Genomic DNA, 19,625 nt, shown 5'->3' on the forward strand with positions numbered 1-19,625 from the left:
TCATGCCTCATTGTGGACGTGTTAACACGACTGCTACCACCACTACTACTACTACTACTATAGTACTTATTGTCAACAAGAAGTCTTTAACATCACATTTCTTACTATTAATGTCAACATAAAACAGGGGTTTTCAAAATTTGCAAAAGCTTTCCTATGAAGGAAGGTTTTCAGCAAAGATTTAAAAGAAGCTAATGAAGTAGCCTGTCTAATTTTGATGGGGAGACTGTTCCAAAGCCTCGGGGCTCTGACAGCAAATGCCCGGTCACCTTTGGACACGAGCCGGGATCTGGGGACAACCAGGAGAGCTGCATCCATAGACCTCAGTGACCGCTGAGGTACATAAGGGATCAAAAGGTCCTAAAATAACATCACAACATTTTAGGGTGCTCTGCTAGAACAAATTCTTGATGATATGACATAACACTGACAACTATTTTTGGTTTAGACCTCACAATAGCTGTTGAGTTCTCCTTGCAGGATTTTTGTCTGTTATCATACTCAACCGGGTGCGTCTGCTTGAGGTGGATGAAATTGTTCTTTTTAGTGTTCAATCTTCTTGCACTTCTAACATATTACTGTGGTTATTAACCAAACCACTTCCACACTACTGAAGTCACTTCTCCACCATGATATTTTCCATTAGCACAATATGAATTTATAACATTGTAATACTACCATTATCACACTATGATTTGTTTTACAATTTAGTGGTACTAGTACTTGACCTATTTGTTAGTGATAATGGATGGATTACTGAATAAAGTATTTTAACAGTAATCACTGGATTTGAAAGAGCAGGGTGAACTTGTGTTATCAGTGATACTAATTAAGGGTCTGTTCCATTCAGGTCAAACAGAGTCAGGGTGCTGCTATCTTAAAAATGCTAGACCTTAAAAAGTATCACTGGTACTGCCTGCTCGCTCTCTCTGTTCCTCACTCTTGCAAGCAATCAACAGATTGCCTGTAGCAAACCCCAGACAGACAATGGTGAAGCATACTTATGTTTCATAAGGCATTTATTCTGAACATGAATTCACTTTCCTGTCCTTTAATCCTTTCCTCAGGAAACACTGTAAGAGCTACAGGAAGGACAAACATAAAACAAAAAATAAATAATAAACATGAATGAGCCCTTACAAGTACACAAACATCACCTTAACACAACTTTAACCATACATGTGAAAATATTAGCCATAATATTACTGACATATAGCACTCCTTTGTCAAAAACATGCCAAAATAGAAAGCTAGCAGTACCACATAAACAGAAGCTAACATTTGCTTGACTGCTATGACAACAATTCACATAAAACACCCTTTCACAGTTAGCTAAATTAAATTCACATGTCATAGAAAACCGTCTTAAACAAATTAGACTAAATAACATAAATACCTTGTTCCCATTCCAGCTAGGTGCTTGTAAGTTTATATAAATCCTTCGCCTTGGACAGCAACAGCGTGTAACCCGGTTTTCCTTGTCCTTTACATGAACTTTCGGACCTTTTCTTTGGAAGCGTCTCACTTGTGTCAAGAAACCGCTTGTTAGATATACACTTCCTGTGCTGCCGGAAGGGCGCCAAAATAAAAGCCCATAACATTTACAATTACATTCTCTGATTGTTTGGTATTAAAGCTTTGACCATATATTAGTGTTCGCGCTCACAGCTCCGTCCCACTCAGACTGACTCGATGTCAGTGTTTTCGGGGCGTGTCAGTTTGTCAGTGATAAAACTGATGCTTCCAACAGAAGTCTTCCTGTGACGGAAAAACTCCTGATCACTTGAGGACCACAAGAAAAGTGTCTGTCAGTAAGTAGAGGATGAGTCTCATTCAGTTTGTGATATTGGGATTTGATAACGTTAGTTTGTTTAAAGTTGGTGTAAGATCAGTATCTTTTCCTATATTATTTTTACCTGACAGGTTAAACGGGAAAGGCATTATGATAACGTTACAGGTGCCCAAGTTCAAGTTTAACTCAAGGTGTTACCTTTAAATTATAGTATAGTATAGTATATCTCAATTTATAGCTACCTAATTTAAATAAGTAGTATGCTTGTAGTACAAAAGTAATATTGAACCTTTTAACTGGTTTTTCTACCTCATTCCATTGAAAGATCTGGAATTTTGATACTGTCTTGAATGTATGATGCTTTCAAAGTCGTCTATATTTACAATCTGCAGTTAAATTTTCAGATACACTACCAAGAATGCAGCTAATTACAATAAAATCCTAAATTACTGGTGGTAACAAGCACTACTTTATTTGATTACTTTTAAGGGTAGAATAACCAGTTTTAAAAATAAATTGAATAGAAGAGTAACAACATTAAATATCAAAACAGCACAAGCGAAAAAACCTTAATACCATACCAAACTGTGATGATATACACAATGTTAAATGTGAATTATTTTATTTAAGAGGTTTATCAAACTGGGGTTTGGGGGACAACAGGGGTCACTGAATAAGATGTAGGGGGTTCCCAAAAGAGAGGCAGAATATTTTAACTTTTAACAGATTTTTTTGAATTTGGAACCTCAAGCGTAGAAATGGGCTTGGTCATTTTGACTGATCATGCCTTAAAGTGATATTAGTTTGATCATTGATTCACTATGAAGATTTTTTTTGTATCCAAACCCTAATGTGAATCTATTGTGGGGGTCTGTGACGTGGCAAACTTTGGGAGTCCCTGTTTTTCAACATTTTTTGATGTTGTCATTTTCTTGTTTTTTAACAATTCAATAAATATCGCATCATGGACTTTATATTGTGGTATTATTGCACCTTGAGTTTTTGGTATTGTTACATCTCAAATATTGAAAATAACCTTTCTTGGTCTATTTTTAATGCTGTTTTTATTCAAGTATAAAGTCAGCTCCAGATCTTGATTTTTCCTTCTTGGTTTATTTAATGTTTGGTGAACTTAAGACTGAGTTTTGAAATTGCTTTTATATATTGTCTATCAACTATTTATATTCAGTGATAATCAGTGACACTGTAAATTAATAAAATTTTCAGTGGAGTTTGGTCCAGTTATATGAGAAATTGTGATACTAATCAGCCAGAGATCAAGAGTTATTTTAGGTTGTAATGTAATAATAATGACTATCATTAATATAATAATTAATGAACTGCCCTGATCCTTCTTGGCAGACACGATGACTTCTTCAACTCCTCTATCCAAGGCCAACACCGCCTTCTCTCAGGCTTTGTTCAAAAAGCTGAGTGATAAAGACAAGACCGCCAATGTCTTCTACTCTCCGTTTAGCATCTCTTCAGCCCTGGCTATGGTGATGATGGGCGCCAGAGGAAACACATACACACAGATGTCAGAGGTACAATAAAAAAACACACACAGACAATCTGTGTTTGTGAAATGTGACAGATTAACATTAATGACATTGCAGGTTGGTGCACCTGGTTTATTTTATGAAGCTCACATTTTACAAGATGTGTAATTGCTTTGTTCATCTGGTGGACAAAATCATGCAGATTTGTACTAGAAAATAACCCATTAAGTTAACCCAGCACCTGTGTGACACGACTTCAAGCAACACTGCAGATAGTTGGCTTCATATAGTGAAGCACTGCAGGCCTGCAAGTCCTCACTCACTTTTCTTTCAGCGTGAGCATAAAGAAAGAAGATCTGTTCTGTTCAGACTCCGACTAGATTTTATTGGTGGTGACTCTGTCTTGTGTTACCATAGGAACTGAACATATGTGAAAGTGTAAAGGCAATAAAGATCTAGGTGGAGCGATCTGTACACGTTATAATAATAATGATTAATTACTTCTTTCAGTCTTATTATTCTGACATGCACATTGCAAGCTGTAGAATTAACACCTTCATTATGAAGAAATACAGGGGTTGTTAAGAAAAAACATTGTCAAAACTTGTTTTGGGACATGAAATAAAATAATTCTGCATATACATTAATATACTAATATGTTTAATTGAATAAGGGATTGGTTTATGCTAATCTTAAAGCTTTCAACAAGATAAACAGTCAGTAAGGTCCAGAAATATTGGTAGAATAAACCACAGATATTGAGATTAAGTTGAGTCTTCAGTGAAATCAGTCTTCAGTTTTGGCAGTCGGTACTCTCAGTAGAGGAAAGAATGTAGGTGGAGGTTAACATGGTGAAACACAGAACATTTAGTGAAAGTTTTCTAAATGATTGCTAAAGCAAAGACACACCCAGATAAGTCAGGCCCGTGGAAATGGGAGTAAGTGGGAGAGGCAAGGCTTCACCTGAAATCTTGCATGTTTCTCAAGAAACAGTTTCAGTCATAGGAAAATGCAATGTTTAGGGAGTCAGTGGGCGTGTAAGACAGTGATTACAACATACTGTTTTTTAATTGTTTGTAGAGCAAGTGACAGTCAGTGGGGATAAGGTTGTTCACAATATGTGCAGGTTTATTTCCAGTGTGAAGCTTTATGTTTTGTAATTTATAAGCAGATATGAATGGTATTTTGTCCTTTTTTCCCTTCTGTCATCTGCTGCAATAACAGGAGGATAATCACCTGGCTGTTTGACAGGGTCAGGGACAAAGATGTCATACAGCGTCATGCAGTGGTTTTTGTGAGAGAGTTCACTGTTCAAAGCAAGGCTTTGTTCCAGAAGGTGTTGAAACAAATAAAAATATACGACTAGGACAATGAAGCTATTTACAATATTTTAATTGAGGTTATCTAAACATATTTCTGGATATAACTTAAAGTTTACAGCTAAAATATCTTGTTGAATTAGTCTAAACCACTGGTTCCCAACCTTTTTTGTCTGATATCTTTTTTCAATCATTTAATCCTTACTTTTAGCTGTCAAGCATTTACTCTTAGCCAACTATAACCATTTATACATTACCCTTAACTCTCCATTTCAACCATTTATCTACTAGCCTACTTTCAGCTAACTGTCAACCAGTCATTACTTTTAGTTGCCATTACATTTAGCTAACGTACAAGCAATTATTATTTTTATCTGTCAGATATTTATCCATTACTTTCAACCAACTTTAACCATTTATCCATTACATTTTAGAGCACCAGGCCAGTCTAATACACTGTTTATAATAGAATGGTCTGTTGTTCGCTCAGTGCATGTCTGTAATACTTGTCTTCTTTTTCCACAGTGCCTGAAAACCAAGGATTGTCAGGATGATGTCCACGTTAGCTTTGCCAAGCTGCTCAATAAGCTCAATAAGGCAGATGCTCCGTATGCCCTCAGTGTCGCCAACAGACTGTACGGGGAACAGTCCTACCAGTTTGTTCAGGTGTGTGTATTCCAGTGTGTGTCTTCTTGAGTAGGTGTGCTTCTGTTTGCGTATTATTAGGCTGGAGTGAATGCAAGCAAGGAATGCAGTGATTGTAAAAAAAAAAAACAAAAAACACAGTTCTGGCTGTAATGACCTATATTCCACCATGTTAAAGGTACAATATACAGGATTTTTCAGTTGCTGCTTGTAAACACACTATTCAAAGTTGGCCCCTCCTCTCCAGCCCAACAAATGAGAGAGTGAGACAGCAGCATTGGTCAAGAAAGCTAGAGAGTGAATGAAGTGAGGAAGCAGCACTAGTGAGAACAAAGCAGTGAATTTGAGAAAGAGAATGATATTTTCTGGTTCTTTCATAGCAGTTATGTTCTAAAACACAAATAAACACACCCACACCTCTGCACAAGAAGACACCATCACACACTTACAGTTGGTCATAAGTGATGATTGAGAGGGATTCATTTTAAATAAGTGTATACATTGTTCTTAAAGAAAATCCTGCATATTATGCCTTAAATCAAAGAGAAAATTTTGTTTGGGGGATCAGATTCAGTAAATATGTTGTTGATGGTTTCAGGATTTCTTATCAAACTCCAAGAAGTACTACAAAGCAGAGTTGGAGTCTGTGGACTTCAAAACCAGCTCAGAGGCGGCAAGGCTGAACATCAACAGCTGGGTGGAGAACCAGACACAAGGTAATTTATACACACTAACATACACACTTACCAGTTTGTTAATCATCCTGCATGTCACCTTCGTTCAATGCACTTTTAGTGATGAATAGAAAAATCCTGAGATGAGCTCACATTTTTGGATGCAGAAGTAATTGTTAAATCAGAATTCCAACTGATGAAATTACACATCAACATGCAAACCTGAATGTCCTTATGATGCCATAAGTTTAAAAGTTTTCTCAATGGTGGCTTGAAAAGGGGCAGAATTTAAGTCTGAGTGCTACTCTCATCTGATTTTCTTGGTATAAGGCAGATGTTTCCATGTCGATGTAGAAATTATGCAGTAAATAGTCCTGGAAATTGAAGACCTTTTTATGTGTCCTAATGAAAATAATGATTCAGCATTCCTTCCCAAATTCCACCCTGTTTTGCTAATACAGTTGAGCGACATTGATGTCTGGCAGAAACGCTGTCTCCTGTTTTCTGTAGTCTACGTGGATATGCTGTGTGTTTGGCTTATCTATGTTAAAAAGAAAAACAAATTTAAAAGACGTTGCTTGAGGACCTGTAAAAGTGACATATATCTGCAGCATTGTTAGCTACCGAGATACATCTGATAGTTAGCGTTAACAAAATGTTAGCTCATTGGCTAGCTACTTTACAGTGATAATTAGCTAGCTAGTTAGCTAGCGTTTTACTAGAATTAGGTAACAGCTGTAACTAGTAAGCTAACAATGCATGCAGATTTGCAAGCTAGTAACCATGTTGCAAATATTAGATAACTTTAAGCTATTCCAAGGAGTTTTTAGCTGGGTATGAAAGAGTCTTAATTTAATACTGATGCTTCTGTGTGACCTACATAAGAAAATGTGGCCATCCATGATAGGATCTACTATTTCTGTATAGTTATTTTTAGTGCCTACCACTGGGTTGGATTCTCCATGAAATTATTAAATGAGCCTGTGTTTACATTTTCCCAGGTAACATTTCAGTGAGTAGTACATTAGCTAGATAAAAAGAAGCAGGTGGAGAGGGCCCTCAAAAATGACAAAATATTAAAGTTCCTTGTAGTAGCTTTAAGATGTGACTAAATGTCACTTTTACAGGTCCCCCAGGAACATCTTTAACTCTTTAAATCTTCAACATTCTGTTTTCTTTTCAACATAGATAAGCCAAAGGCATAGTTAAGTAAAGGAAAGAAAAAAGGACAAATTTGACAGGGGTTCCACTGGTACCAAGCTAGCTCAACTGTTATTGGAGCACAGAGTATAAAGAGGGGGGACTAAGGAAAGGTCCCTTCAGGGTCAAAACTTAATATTGTTTCATTTGTGTGATATTGCTTCACATGTATCCATGTTGTCTACCAGGTAAAATTAAGGATCTCCTAGCCCAGGGCGTGGTGGACGCCATGACCAGGCTGGTGCTGGTCAATGCCATCTACTTCAAAGGCAACTGGAACGAGCAGTTTAAGGAGAGTGACACAAGAGATGCTCCATTTAAAATCAATATGGTAACTGCTGCAACTGCTCAATCACAACATTAAATGGACCAACACTAGTTGACAAAAGTCAGCTAAAGTCAGTAAATATGGGGTTGGAAATATGTATTGCATGGTAGCATAGCATTTAGGCCACTGATTCTGACATCTTCATTGAAAGCAAAACAGAAAAACTTAACATAGTTAATTGTGGGACTGAGGGTCAAATGACGGTGAAATCTGATTACTAAATAAAAGGAGTATGTCCAACATTTTTGTATTGCATAGTAGTCAAGACTAGGAGGAAGTGTTAACCAACAACTTTTAACATATTATTCATGGGTTACACAAACTATGTTCCAGTAAAAAGGAATGAGGCTGAGACATCTGTTCTTACATCACATGATGTTTGTAAGAAAAAAGTTACTGTCTTAAGGTCAAATGTGTAAGATTTAGGGGGATTGTTTGACACAATATTGCAGAAATGTAATGTGTTTTCTTTAGTGTATGATCTCTTGAAAACTTTGTTCAGACTGTGTGTTTCTCAGATCAGATCTGTAAGACAGCTTGTCCACGCTGTTATTTGTAAGTAATCAGTGTCCAGACATCACCAACCTATCTGGATGGGTTTCTATGGTAATGATGAAGCCATCTGTAGCACTACAGTAACTACATTAGCCGATGACATGGCTTTTTACTTGGAGAAAACACCAGAGCAGACTGCTGCAAAAATCATGTTTTTTTGTTCTTTGTTTGTTTTGGTTTGTTTTTTGTTATTCATACTTTGTAAAAATTCACTCTGGATTCTGTCTGAGACTTGTTTTTTCATGACCTTTGAATGAACCATTTATATCTCCAGAGGATGCAGGTCCTCTTTCTTGGAGTCCATGTCACATCACCATTTTTCTACAGTAGCCCAGAACAGACGTGCTACACCCTTGTTCTAGAGAGGAACTTTAGCATTTTTCACAAATTTCACAGCCACCATAGGTTCTCCTACAGGCTTGGACAGAAGGGTGAGATGGGGGGTATTCTGCTGGTTGCAGTCTGCAACCCCATCAGCCATTAAATCATACACACTGGTCCTTTCATGCACCTGTAGATATACTGTAGAGTATGGGAAAGTAACTTAATGCAGGATGAAAAAAAGTGTTTTGCTGCCCTGTCTGGTTGAAAGTTTCAAATATATTTCACCTCTGAACACACTCATCAATGACACCACGTTATACTGACCACACTGTACACATCACATCACTGCAACAAGTTGATGTGCACAAGATTTCAACTGATGTTAAGACGTGTAAATTTTCTGTTCGCCATTTTCAGACTGAAACCAAGACAGTGAAGATGATGTTCCAGAAATGCAAGTTCCCTTTGACCTTCATCCCTGAAGCCAAATGTCAGGTAATCAAGAACATTGGTTAATTAATCAGCAGCATTAAGACAGTCATTCAGATTGTCTGTCAGTCGATCAACCAGCTGTTAAGTGACCAGGCGACAACAGAACCAATCATGTATTACCTTTGTTAATGAAGTTAAGTGGGACTTGGCAATCTTGAAGATTGCTATCACCTGCATGTCTTTCTGCATGTCATTCTGTGGCTGCTCCTGACTGTTCTGTTACTCCCTCTAATATTTCAAACTGATCTGCTGTCAAAAAACAGTCAAAAATGACTGCTGTCTTGTTTTGTAGATGCACTTTTGAAGAACGATAAAGGTTAAGTACTAAGCCCACTGACTAACATTTCTTTTCCTATGGCTCCTTCATAATAAATGTCAGCTTGTGTTTCACCGGGTAATGATTTTAAAGTGAAGCTGCAGCAGTAGGAAATGTTTCCTTGACTTTGCATTGGATTTCAGCTTCTTGTTTGTGAACATTTTCTGGTTTCTTTACTCCTTTATGACAGTTAACTGAATGTCTTTGCATTATGGACAAAACAACACTTGAGGATGTCATCTTTGGCTTTGAGAAACACTGATCAACATTTTCACCATTTTCTGGATAAATAAATGAACATTGCAATACTTTGATCAGTGGGCTGTTGTATTACCTCACGTGGTGATAAATCAAGTATTTAAATAAAAATCTTTGAGATTCACACTTTAATGAAATGTCCATGGTATGTCATTGAGATTGACAATTACTCAAAGAGGAATGGATAAGATTTTAGTCATGATCCACACTTTTTTCTTTTTGCTTACAAATTACAACACTGATTACTGAACAAGAGTTTTGTTTGTGTCATGTAATCCCATGAGCTGTCCTCTTTAAAAAAAAAAAAACAAGCAAACAGACCAGTGTATATATATATTTGCTGTAATGTTTGAAACCTTGTGTTGGACAGATCCTGGAGATGCCTTACAAAGGGAAGGAGCTCAGCATGCTCATATTTCTACCCATGGAAATCGAGGACAGTTCAACAGGACTGGAGAAGGTAGGACTCACACACACACTTCCACACATAAAGAAACCCACAAGACACTGTCAAAGTAATAATTATTTCTGTGTCCACCCAAAGTTGGAGCAGCAGTTGACCTATGAGAACTTTGTGGAGTGGACTCGTCCAGACACGATGAAAGAAACTGAGGTCCAGGTTAGGCTGCCACGATTCAAGATGGAGGAGACATACGACATGAATGATGTCCTGATCAGTATGGGCATGGTGGACGCCTTCGACGAGGCAAAGAGTGACTTCTCTGGTAGGACCATATCAGACATATCAAACTATAGGACAAGGAATCTCCGTCTGCACGTGTGTAACTCGCCTCTCTTGAGAACTGTTCATCTGACGTACTTCAAACTTGTCAGGTGTTTCTGTGGAGCCAATGAGGTGACTGCATCCTGTCATGATTCCTCCAGAGAACTAAATTACAGCTAAGAAAAACTTCCCACACAATTATTTTAAGTGTTGGAGCATTTTAGACACAGATCGAACAATGTGGTGCTCTGCAAAGTGTTTTAAAGTAATATATGAGAGAACATGGCTTAAACTAAGGTTACAGACTGTTATTACAGTGTGTGACTGTTGTTACAGTAAATTGTTTCAGTTTTTTATCTTGCCCCACACGGACGAAAAAATACACTGGGATTATCTTAAAACTCACCTCCAGTGAAAATCACGTTTTTAACCTTGTTAACATGTTCATATGTTTTTTTTTTCATGTTTTCCAAGACATATCAGGCATGAAATAAGTATCCATGAGACCAGACTTTATGTTTATTTAAAATACTGACTTTCCTTCTCTTTTGCTGACAGGCATGTCTCCTGCCAACGACCTGGTGCTGTCAAAAGTCGTCCACAAGGCTTTTGTGGAGGTGAACGAGGAGGGAACGGAGGCCGCTGCTGCCACTGATGCTGTCTTCACATTCCGCTCTGCCCGTATTCTACCCTCCTTCATTGCAGACCATCCCTTCCTCTTCTTCATCCGCCATAACCCCTCCAAAAGCATTCTCTTCGCTGGCCGATACTGCTCCCCTCAGTGAGCACTACTTTGCGTAGAGCAGTGTTCTTCAACTGGAGTGGCGTTACGACACAACTACTGTTGCAAGAGTGTATTTTTGGGTATTACTGGAAGAATGTTGATAATCACTGCTCTAGAGTTTCTTATAGCTAAAGAGTCCCTGTCCCATATTTTCAACACCAGAATTATGAGTAAAAACTGTAGTGTTGGATTTTCTGTAGTGACTCTGTTTTTATCTTGTGCCTTCCTGATCATTAGGTTCTTGCACTACTTATCTTTTGCACCTACTCTCATCCTTAGGGTCTAGTTTGCTTCATGTCTGTAATGCATGTATGGTCCTGTTTGCTGCACCCTCACACCCTACCCTAGTCTATTGAAGTCTAGTTTATAGACATGTCCTTGAGGATTATTAGAAGTGTAAACAAGCAAGGTGCAGTTAAACTATATGTAATTGTACCACTATGCATATAATGAATATAGACTATAGACAACAAGAGCTTGCATTAAGGTTAAACCTATTTTTCTGTATCCTAATGCTTTTACATATGGAATAAACATGTGTGGTTGGCATACATTGTTTGTCACATTTTTTGAAAATTCCTTTCATTGACATTTTCTCAGATCTGGTTCAATCACATGTGATAAGATGGATTCATGCCTCATTGTGGACGTGTTAACACGTCTGCTACCACCACCACCACTACTACTACTACTATAGTACTTATTGTCAACAAGAAGTCTTAACCATCACATTTCTTACTATTAATGTCAACATAAAGCAGGGGTTTTCAGAGTCTGAGACTGTGGGCCTCTCCTCAGACAAAGCTTGGGAAAAGATGCCCCCCTTAGTTTACTTGCTTAGTTTCACTCAATTCCTGAATGTCTATGGGATCATGATTATGTGTATTTGATCCCATAGACGTTCAACAACTGATCCAATATAGCCTGATATTGCTGTTTGACATAACTTAGAATCACACCAAGTACATCAAATGGTCTGCCTAAAGGCATTTATTAATTTCTGACTCTGGGAAACAGTAAGATACCCCAATAATGTATCTTTGAACATTTTTTGTAACCAAATCACACATTTAGGCAATTCTATGTGATCTGTTGTTGTAACTTATGTAGTAACTTATATTTTTCATGTCCATTCACTGAACCTCCCTTGAAACTGTTTTGCATCTCCCTGGGAAGGCCCATATCCCATTTTTAAAACATCTGACCTAAACCTACATAAATATAGTAATGCTTTATATGAGCAGTAGGGGTGGGTGATATGGATCTAAAATAACATCACAATATTTTAGGGTGCTCTGCTAGAACAAATTCTTGATGATATGACATAACACTGACAACTATTTTTGGTTTAGACATCACAATAGCTGGTGGGTTCTCCTTGCAGGATTTTTGTCTGTCATCATACTCAACCGGGTGCGTCTGCTTGAGGTGGATGAAACTGTTTTTTTTAGTGTTCAGTCTTCTTGCACTTCTTACATATTACTGTGGTTATTAACCAAACCACTTCCACACTACTGAAGTCACTTCTCCACCATGATATTTTCCATTAGCACAATATGAATTTATAACATCGTAATACTACCATTATCACACTCTGATTTGTTTTAGTATGAAAAAATGATGATATATCATGAATTATACAATATGGCACATCCCTATTAGGAAGAATAAATGTATTACATTAACTACATTTTGTGTCCTATTTCAATAGGCCTTTCTTCCCAGAGAGCACAGGAGAAATACACGTTCTCAAAAGAAAACAGTGTTACACTTTGGTTGTTTTTTTACATTTGAAAACTTTCCACAAGGCTGTTTTCCTGTGAAACTCCCACAGTTAGCATGGGGATGAGTAGATAATGACTGAATTATCATTTTTGGGTGAATTATCCCTTTAATGTACCTTTTCATGGCAGCCATATTGAGACGAAATCGTAAACACAGGTGTTGCCACTGATACTAATTAGGACCTGTTCCATTTAGTGTAGCAGAGCCTTTCCAGTGAGGTTACATGCACAGTAGCAGCACCGTGACTGAATGGAACAAAGCCTTAATCAGTATCATTAGTAAAACCTGTCTTTATTGCACTATTTCATGTCTAGTCTTACTCCAGTCCAGTAGGTGGTGCTAATGGGTCTTTATGTTTGGTGTCCGGAGTAGAAATACAAAAAGAAGAAAACGTTAGAAAACGCACTTCCTGAAAACTTCCTAGTTGTCTTGTTTGAAGTCTGGTTATTCAAAAACAAGTCGCTTATTAACAAAACACGACGGTAATACTACCAGGAATGTCTTTATGTTAAAGAGAAGCAGAAATGGCTGCGGAGAAACGGACAGTAACGTTAACGACCAGCTAGCTAACTTACCTTAGCTCCCAGTGCTGCTGCTAATCTGGTTTTCCCTGCTTGGTTTGTGATGGAGAAGCTAATAACCAAGCTGACAGAGAAGCACGTCCTCTTCACGGTTTCCTTCGTTATACGGCTGACCTTGGTCGCTTATGGAGACTACCAGGACAGGACTATGGTGGTGAAGTACACCGATATCGACTACCATGTGTTCACAGATGCTGCAAGATTCACTACACAGGTAACAGGACAGCAGTCTTATAACGTCTGCGACTGGAGTGAAGTAAACAGATAAAGTTGTCAGGTGTCTGACTGTGTTTACTAATATAATTCTGGGTCAACAATGAGGAAGACCAGCAAATTTATTCAAGTGGCTACTACTATACTGAAGTACAATGTAGTGGTACTATTACTTGACCTATTTGTTAGTGATAATGGATAGATTACTGAATAAAGTATTTTAACAGTAATCACTGGATATGAAAGAGCAGGGTGAACTTATGTTATCAGTGATACTGATTAAGGTTCTGTTCCATTCAGGTCAAACAGAGTCAGGGTGCTGCTATCTTAAAAATGTTGGACCTTAAAAAGTATCACTGGTACCATCTGTGTTTATGCTACTATTTCATGTCATGATGACTTCAGTAAAAAATGTCTATTGGCCTACCAGACACAGCCCAAGGACCCCATTGGGCTTGACATGCAAAATGTATAGCAACTATAAAGAAACACATAACAGCCACGATGAGACACAAAATTACTACAAAGACACAGAAAAAAAACACTACAAACAGGAGCAAAACAACCACAAAGAGATAAAAAAAATGGCTGTGGTGAGACAGAAAATGGCCACAAAGACACACTATGACTTTTTGAGTAGATAATGACTGAATATTATTTTCTGGGTGAACTGTCCCTTTAAAGCCACCAGCGTATTTACAGTGAGAATTGAATTTACCTTAAGTTGACCTGCTGGACAAATGGTGTTTGAAGAGTTGTTGTCCAACAGTTCAACATATATTTATATATTCAGGATTTTTAATGAAGGAGAAAGAGTGGATGCCATTTCAAAGATTTTAATATAATAATTGATTTTTTTTGTGAAAATGACCTATCACATGCAGGTTATTTTTAAGCAGAACTATTTATAATTTTTTATATATGTTCATACATGTCTAGAGGGGATCTATAAGTACACTGAGTTGGTAATATTTCTGTACTGTACTACAACATTTCAACATTTGCGCAGGGGGAGTCCCCATACAACAGATCAACCTACCGCTACACCCCTCTGCTAGCCTGGATGCTCACCCCTAACATCTATCTCAGCATGGTGTTTGGCAAGATCCTCTTCATTGTGTGTGATGTACTGTCAGGACTGCTCATCTACAGAATCCTCTGCCTGAGAGGTTTGAGCTCAGAGGTAGGTTTTTAGATAGTTTTTAGTTAGTTTTTAGCTGATCCTTGTTGACCAGAAATTGTTGATAAGGATAGTTGCAAATACCCTAGTGCCCACAGTTCTGTCCAGCAAAACAACAGAGTTTATGGCTTCTTGAAAATGCACCATGCAGATGAAGTTGTGTTTTGGGGGGATTTATGTTCAGACTGCACGTCGTGTCTGCTCTCTGTGGCTCCTCAACCCGCTGCCCATGGGAGTATCCAGTCGAGGGAATGCTGAGTCAATCCTGGCAGCCCTGGTGCTGGGGACACTGCTCTGTATGGAAGGTACTTTTGAGCTCTGTAAAATACCGTAGATCTGGCTAATGTTATAATGGAATGTAGATACACAGCTCTTCTGTTAATACTTTACCTTAATTCTTCTAGCCCGGCATCTGATATGGGCAGCTGCACTCTATGGTTTGTCAGTCCATATGAAAATCTACCCTGTCACATATGCTCTGCCCATCGCTCTGACCCTGCGTACGCCACAGACCAGATCAGAGGAGGACAGAAAGAGGTGGAGGAGCTTAATTGGGTTTATAGGAAGCTTCCTCAACCGAGAGCTGTTCCTGTTTGCAGGTGTGGCCGGAGGAGTCTTCTGTATGCTCACAGCGCTCTTCTATTACATGTAAGATGAACAAGGAAATTACGGACAGTAAAAGCTTTTCATTGCCTGTGATTTTTGACTCTGCATAACAAGTATTACGTAATGCAGCTAGTTTATAAACCTTCCCAACTAGTTTGTACACAGAGTAAAATTTATCTTGTTTCTGTTGTTCAAGTGGAAAAATGCAGAATTATTCAGCTGATAACACAATATGTGGATATTAATTATTGACGTAAATTACTAAGAACAATGACAACAAAAAAAGATGTTCAAAGTTACTTTAAAGGTGATTGGCTATTATTTGGGAATAGTGAAATCTGGTTCGTAGAATAAAGTTAAGTAATATATTAAACATATACTCCCCTAAAGTCTTCTTATGGTAAACAAATATGGAGCCAAGTGCTTGAAATATCAATTTAAATATTTTGATTTGAATCCAAATCATCCCCTGTGTGAGGAAGTACACTAACTATTAATAACTTCCCAAATCATGTGATTCCTCTGCTGTATTGTCAGGTACGGTTGGGAGTTCCTTCATGAGACCTATTTGTACCATCTGACCAGAAGGGACATCAGACACAACTTCTCTCCATACTTCTACATGCTCTACCTCACTGCAGGTATTCACCCATCCAGCCACTTATATGTGGCACATTGTTGCAGACAGAACTACAGAACTAAGAGCAGCATAATGTATTAGCTCATGGACAGAGCTACATTGCTTTGGGTCAGTGGTGATAATTTGCTTGTTTATTTAATCAGCTATAAAGTATGTTTATTAGGTATTTGCCTTGCTCTTCTATGTTAATAGGGAGTGTGAATTTATAGAAACCAATACAGCTCTCTAATCATTTTGTATTTTGTTGGTGCAGACAGCAGGTGGAGCCAGTGGCTTGGACTGGCAGCATTCCTGCCACAGCTTGTTCTGCTGTTGGTGGCATCGTGGGCCTTTCATTCTGACCTGGCCTTCTGCTGTTTCCTGCACACTGCCATCTTTGTCTCTTTCAACAAAGTCTGCACTTCACAGGTACATAAAGCACAATCAAGTCTAGGGGGATGCTCCCATAGCTCAGTTGGTAGAGCGTTCACCTCATATACTGAGGCTGTTCGTCCTCCGCAGTGGTCGCTGGCTCAATTCCCGCCTGTGACCCATTTGCTGCGTGTCATTCCCCCTCTCTCTGCCCCCTTTCCTGTCACATCTTCAGCTGTCCCTATCAAAATAAAGGCAAAAGCCCAAAAAATAATCTTAAAAAACAAAAAACAAAACCAAACTGAGTCTAAGCAGAGATCAGATGCTTGTTAGCCATCTTTTACCTCTCCTTTTTTGACTTTCCCCTGTCAATCATCTATCCAAACTTAATGTATACACAGACAGACAGACTAAAAGTCAAAAGTCAAAACTGCCTCTAGGAAAACTACTAGTTAGTTACTAGTAAATAAGGGGAAAAAAAATAATTGTTGTTTGTGTTAAAATAGCACAATTTCGACCACATGGGGCTTTAACTTCTCCCATGTGCTTGAGGACCACATTTTACCATGACACACACACAGACTCACAGACCCACAAGGTGAAAACAATATTCACCAGCCTTGCTGTTGTGGCTGGATATCAATAAACAATAATTACTTGTTTCTCATGGCCAATACAGATATGATAGCCAGTAATTAAAGTTTTTGTAAAAAGAGGTTCATATAGCCCAACTCGTATTTTATGCCAGTGTATTTAAAAGTTTTGTGCCCAAGGCACAACACAGCCAAAATCACAAGGCATACCTGTGTCTGTCCAAAAAACCTTCATAACACATACTGTCAAAAGTTAAAGTAAAATTTGACAGAATAAACTAGATGGCTCAATAAATATTTATCAACAAAATAGTTAGAAACTTTTATAGTTGTATATTGCAATAATATTGTATAGTTGTCACAAAATCCCAAGGCACACCTGAACTTGCCTCATGGCTCATTATATTTGTGCACACATTAGGGTAAGAAAGGCTAAGATGTAGTGAGCAAAGATGAATGATTTTCTTATTTCATAGCTCTGATTAAACCAAATATAACTGACATCACTGTTACAACAAAAACTAATAACTGGTCTGAAAATGTCACAAACATACTTGCTTTAACATATTCTGTCAAATCAGATATTATTATAGACAGTAATTAAATAATAACGTAATTTTTCCATTCAGCCCTGATATTTAACAGCCCTGATATTTATAGTGGATCCCTAGTGAATTCTTGTAATTTTTCTGTGTTTATTATTTCACAGTTTCAGTGTGATATCACAGGCTCATTAATGTTTGGGTACTGAACTGGCTCTCACCCATCTGAAGTTTGTTTCATCCTCCAGAGCACTGTCCAGTCTCCGTCACTAAATATGAATGCAGTATACTGTATTGTGTATAATAATCTGATCTAGCCCTCGCTCACACCCTTCACACAGCCTTTAACAATGTTACTTGTTGTCTTTTCATAGTACTTCCTGTGGTACCTGAGTCTGCTCCCTCTGGTCATCCCTCACCTGACTCTGTCACTGAAACAAGGAGTGGGGCTGCTTCTCCTCTGGTTTGCTGGACAGGTAATTCAGCTGAGCACATTTTAGTTAAATTTGACCTCAGTTATTCACTTGATTAACAAAATCCGCTTACCATAACAAGATGCCGTTAATTATGCTAGCTTTGATCTCTGGCTCTTGTTCACTTGTACAGATTCTTATATTCACAACATTAAAACAGAAGATTAACTGAACTTATTCTGTAATATTTTGAATGAAGTAATTAGTAATAGATTTGATATGAAGAAACTACTGAGTATTTTCTCTCTACTATCAGGGTATCTGGTTGGGTCCAGCATACTTCCTGGAGTTTGAAGGCTACAACACCTTCTTGTTGATCTGGCTTGCTGGTTTGCTCTTCTTGATCATCAACTCCTCCATCCTGATTCAGATTGTAGCCCATTACAAACCAACACACACTCCACACAGACTGAAGACTGACTGACATTGAATAGTTTCAACTTAAGATGTTGGATGGACGCATGTTTAAAAAAATAAAGTGTATATTTCGTTAAACCTCAGTCTCCTTAGCACCTCATTATGTTCTCATGTAGTTTTTTGCACAAAGCAGATTCATGCATTGCCATTTCCTGAGTGAGAAAGCCACATTTAGACCTTGAGTCACTCAGAGTTAAACCCATTGATTAAATGCTGTCCACTGCAGGCCAAAACACTTAAATCCTCAATGAGTCACATAAGGCAGAAAACTGCTGTTGCTCTGGTTTTTCTGGGTTGAAACTTTGAAGTGTGTTCCACCTGTGACCACACCACACAGATGTTTTCCATTTGTCCATTTGCTGTCAAGGACAAAATACCTGCCACAGATCAGAGATCACTCACACCCCACCCACAGATTTAACGAACCATGACGTTAAACAGCTCTGGACCAAAATAATGAACAAAGCGTTCAGGGATTTTGGTCAAATCTTGAGGATAAGAGGCACTTTCTCATTCCAGAGACAGAAGTGGACAGATCGTTTATAGACATCATTCAGCCCACAATCTGATGTTTTGCTCACTTCCAAAACATGAAGCAGGGATTGTGATGCACCATTCAGATCTGACATTACAAAGTCTAGGATAATAACCTAAAATAAATCCTGTCATGTCTGTGATCTGACCAGTATGACCTGAGTCTGACCTGCACATTAGTCTAATGAATTAGGAATGTTTTCCTAGTTTGTAGAAAAATACTGTAAAGTAATATGCTCATCGCTCTGTCAAATCAATCACATTATGTTGATGAAGCACTGTGAAGACATGCCAGTTGGATTTAACACTCACCAATACAAAAAGATGCTCTTTGGTGTGACTCAGAGTACTGACATCCATGGCAAAATGTTGCTGTATTTGTTAAAGGAGAGATAATTCAAAGTTTTATCCAAGATCTTGAATGCTAGTTTGTTAATGTGATCATACTGGAATCCAATAATGTCAAATGTACGCAACATTTGAATAGTTTAAATAGCTTGCAGATTTGACTTTCCGTTATTGCCCAACACAAAACCTTTGTCAAAACCTCAAGTAACAGGAAAATATTTGCACTTTGCAGACTCTAGTGATGAGTAAGAGGGAAGATACTGGTGGAAATTGGGTAAAGGAATGCTTGTGGGTTAGAGTGAAGTTTGGACTAAACTGTTTTCTGTTTTTGCACTTTTTGTAACATCACTCCAATATAATAATGAACACAGTTAAATGAAAGCTAAAAGCATTCCTGAGAATCTGAGTTGAGAACTGCTCTATTAAATATTATGCATTTGGTCACAGGGTGG

The 19,625-nt window shown here is 38.0% G+C and overlaps 2 protein-coding genes across 2 annotated transcripts; both read left to right on the top strand.

Annotated features, from left to right (window-relative positions):
- Nucleotides 1–1,669: 1,669 nt before the first annotated feature.
- On the top strand, nucleotides 1,670–11,463 carry LOC146307313 (leukocyte elastase inhibitor-like). Its single transcript, XM_084746745.1, has 9 exons — nucleotides 1,670–1,811; nucleotides 3,155–3,336; nucleotides 5,136–5,276; nucleotides 5,854–5,971; nucleotides 7,318–7,460; nucleotides 8,754–8,831; nucleotides 9,773–9,862; nucleotides 9,947–10,127; nucleotides 10,685–11,463. The coding sequence occupies exons 2-9, from the start codon at nucleotides 3,160–3,162 to the stop codon at nucleotides 10,909–10,911; spliced, it is 1,155 nt and encodes a 384-aa protein (XP_084602871.1). The 5' UTR covers nucleotides 1,670–1,811; nucleotides 3,155–3,159; the 3' UTR covers nucleotides 10,912–11,463.
- A 1,607-nt stretch (nucleotides 11,464–13,070) lies between these two features.
- pigm (phosphatidylinositol glycan anchor biosynthesis, class M) lies at nucleotides 13,071–18,374 on the top strand. Its single transcript, XM_084747151.1, has 8 exons — nucleotides 13,071–13,490; nucleotides 14,499–14,672; nucleotides 14,854–14,974; nucleotides 15,074–15,317; nucleotides 15,813–15,916; nucleotides 16,169–16,323; nucleotides 17,776–17,877; nucleotides 18,131–18,374. Exons 1-8 carry the CDS (start codon nucleotides 13,320–13,322, stop codon nucleotides 18,296–18,298), a joined length of 1,239 nt encoding a protein of 412 aa, XP_084603277.1. The 5' UTR covers nucleotides 13,071–13,319; the 3' UTR covers nucleotides 18,299–18,374.
- The last annotated feature ends 1,251 nt before the right edge of the window (nucleotides 18,375–19,625 follow it).

The sequence above is a fragment of the Lutjanus erythropterus genome, chromosome 21, assembly GCF_056507025.1.
Source record: "Lutjanus erythropterus isolate fLutEry1 chromosome 21, fLutEry1.hap2, whole genome shotgun sequence".
NCBI classification, from domain to species: domain Eukaryota; kingdom Metazoa; phylum Chordata; class Actinopteri; order Lutjaniformes; family Lutjanidae; genus Lutjanus; species Lutjanus erythropterus.

What these genes read in the sequence shown, in the direction of transcription:
- pigm (XM_084747151.1), top strand. Translation starts at nt 13,320, where the DNA reads ATGGAGAAGCTAATAACCAAGCTGACAGAGAAGCACGTCCTCTTCACG. An exon ending in CTGCAAGATTCACTACACAG is followed by an intron (nt 13,491 to 14,498) that starts GTAACAGGACAG and finishes ACATTTGCGCAG; the next exon opens with GGGGAGTCCCCATACAACAG. An exon ending in ACAAAGTCTGCACTTCACAG is followed by an intron (nt 16,324 to 17,775) that starts GTACATAAAGCA and finishes GTCTTTTCATAG; the next exon opens with TACTTCCTGTGGTACCTGAG.
- LOC146307313 (XM_084746745.1), top strand. Translation starts at nt 3,160, where the DNA reads ATGACTTCTTCAACTCCTCTATCCAAGGCCAACACCGCCTTCTCTCAG. An exon ending in AGTCCTACCAGTTTGTTCAG is followed by an intron (nt 5,277 to 5,853) that starts GTGTGTGTATTC and finishes TGATGGTTTCAG; the next exon opens with GATTTCTTATCAAACTCCAA. An exon ending in CTCCATTTAAAATCAATATG is followed by an intron (nt 7,461 to 8,753) that starts GTAACTGCTGCA and finishes CGCCATTTTCAG; the next exon opens with ACTGAAACCAAGACAGTGAA.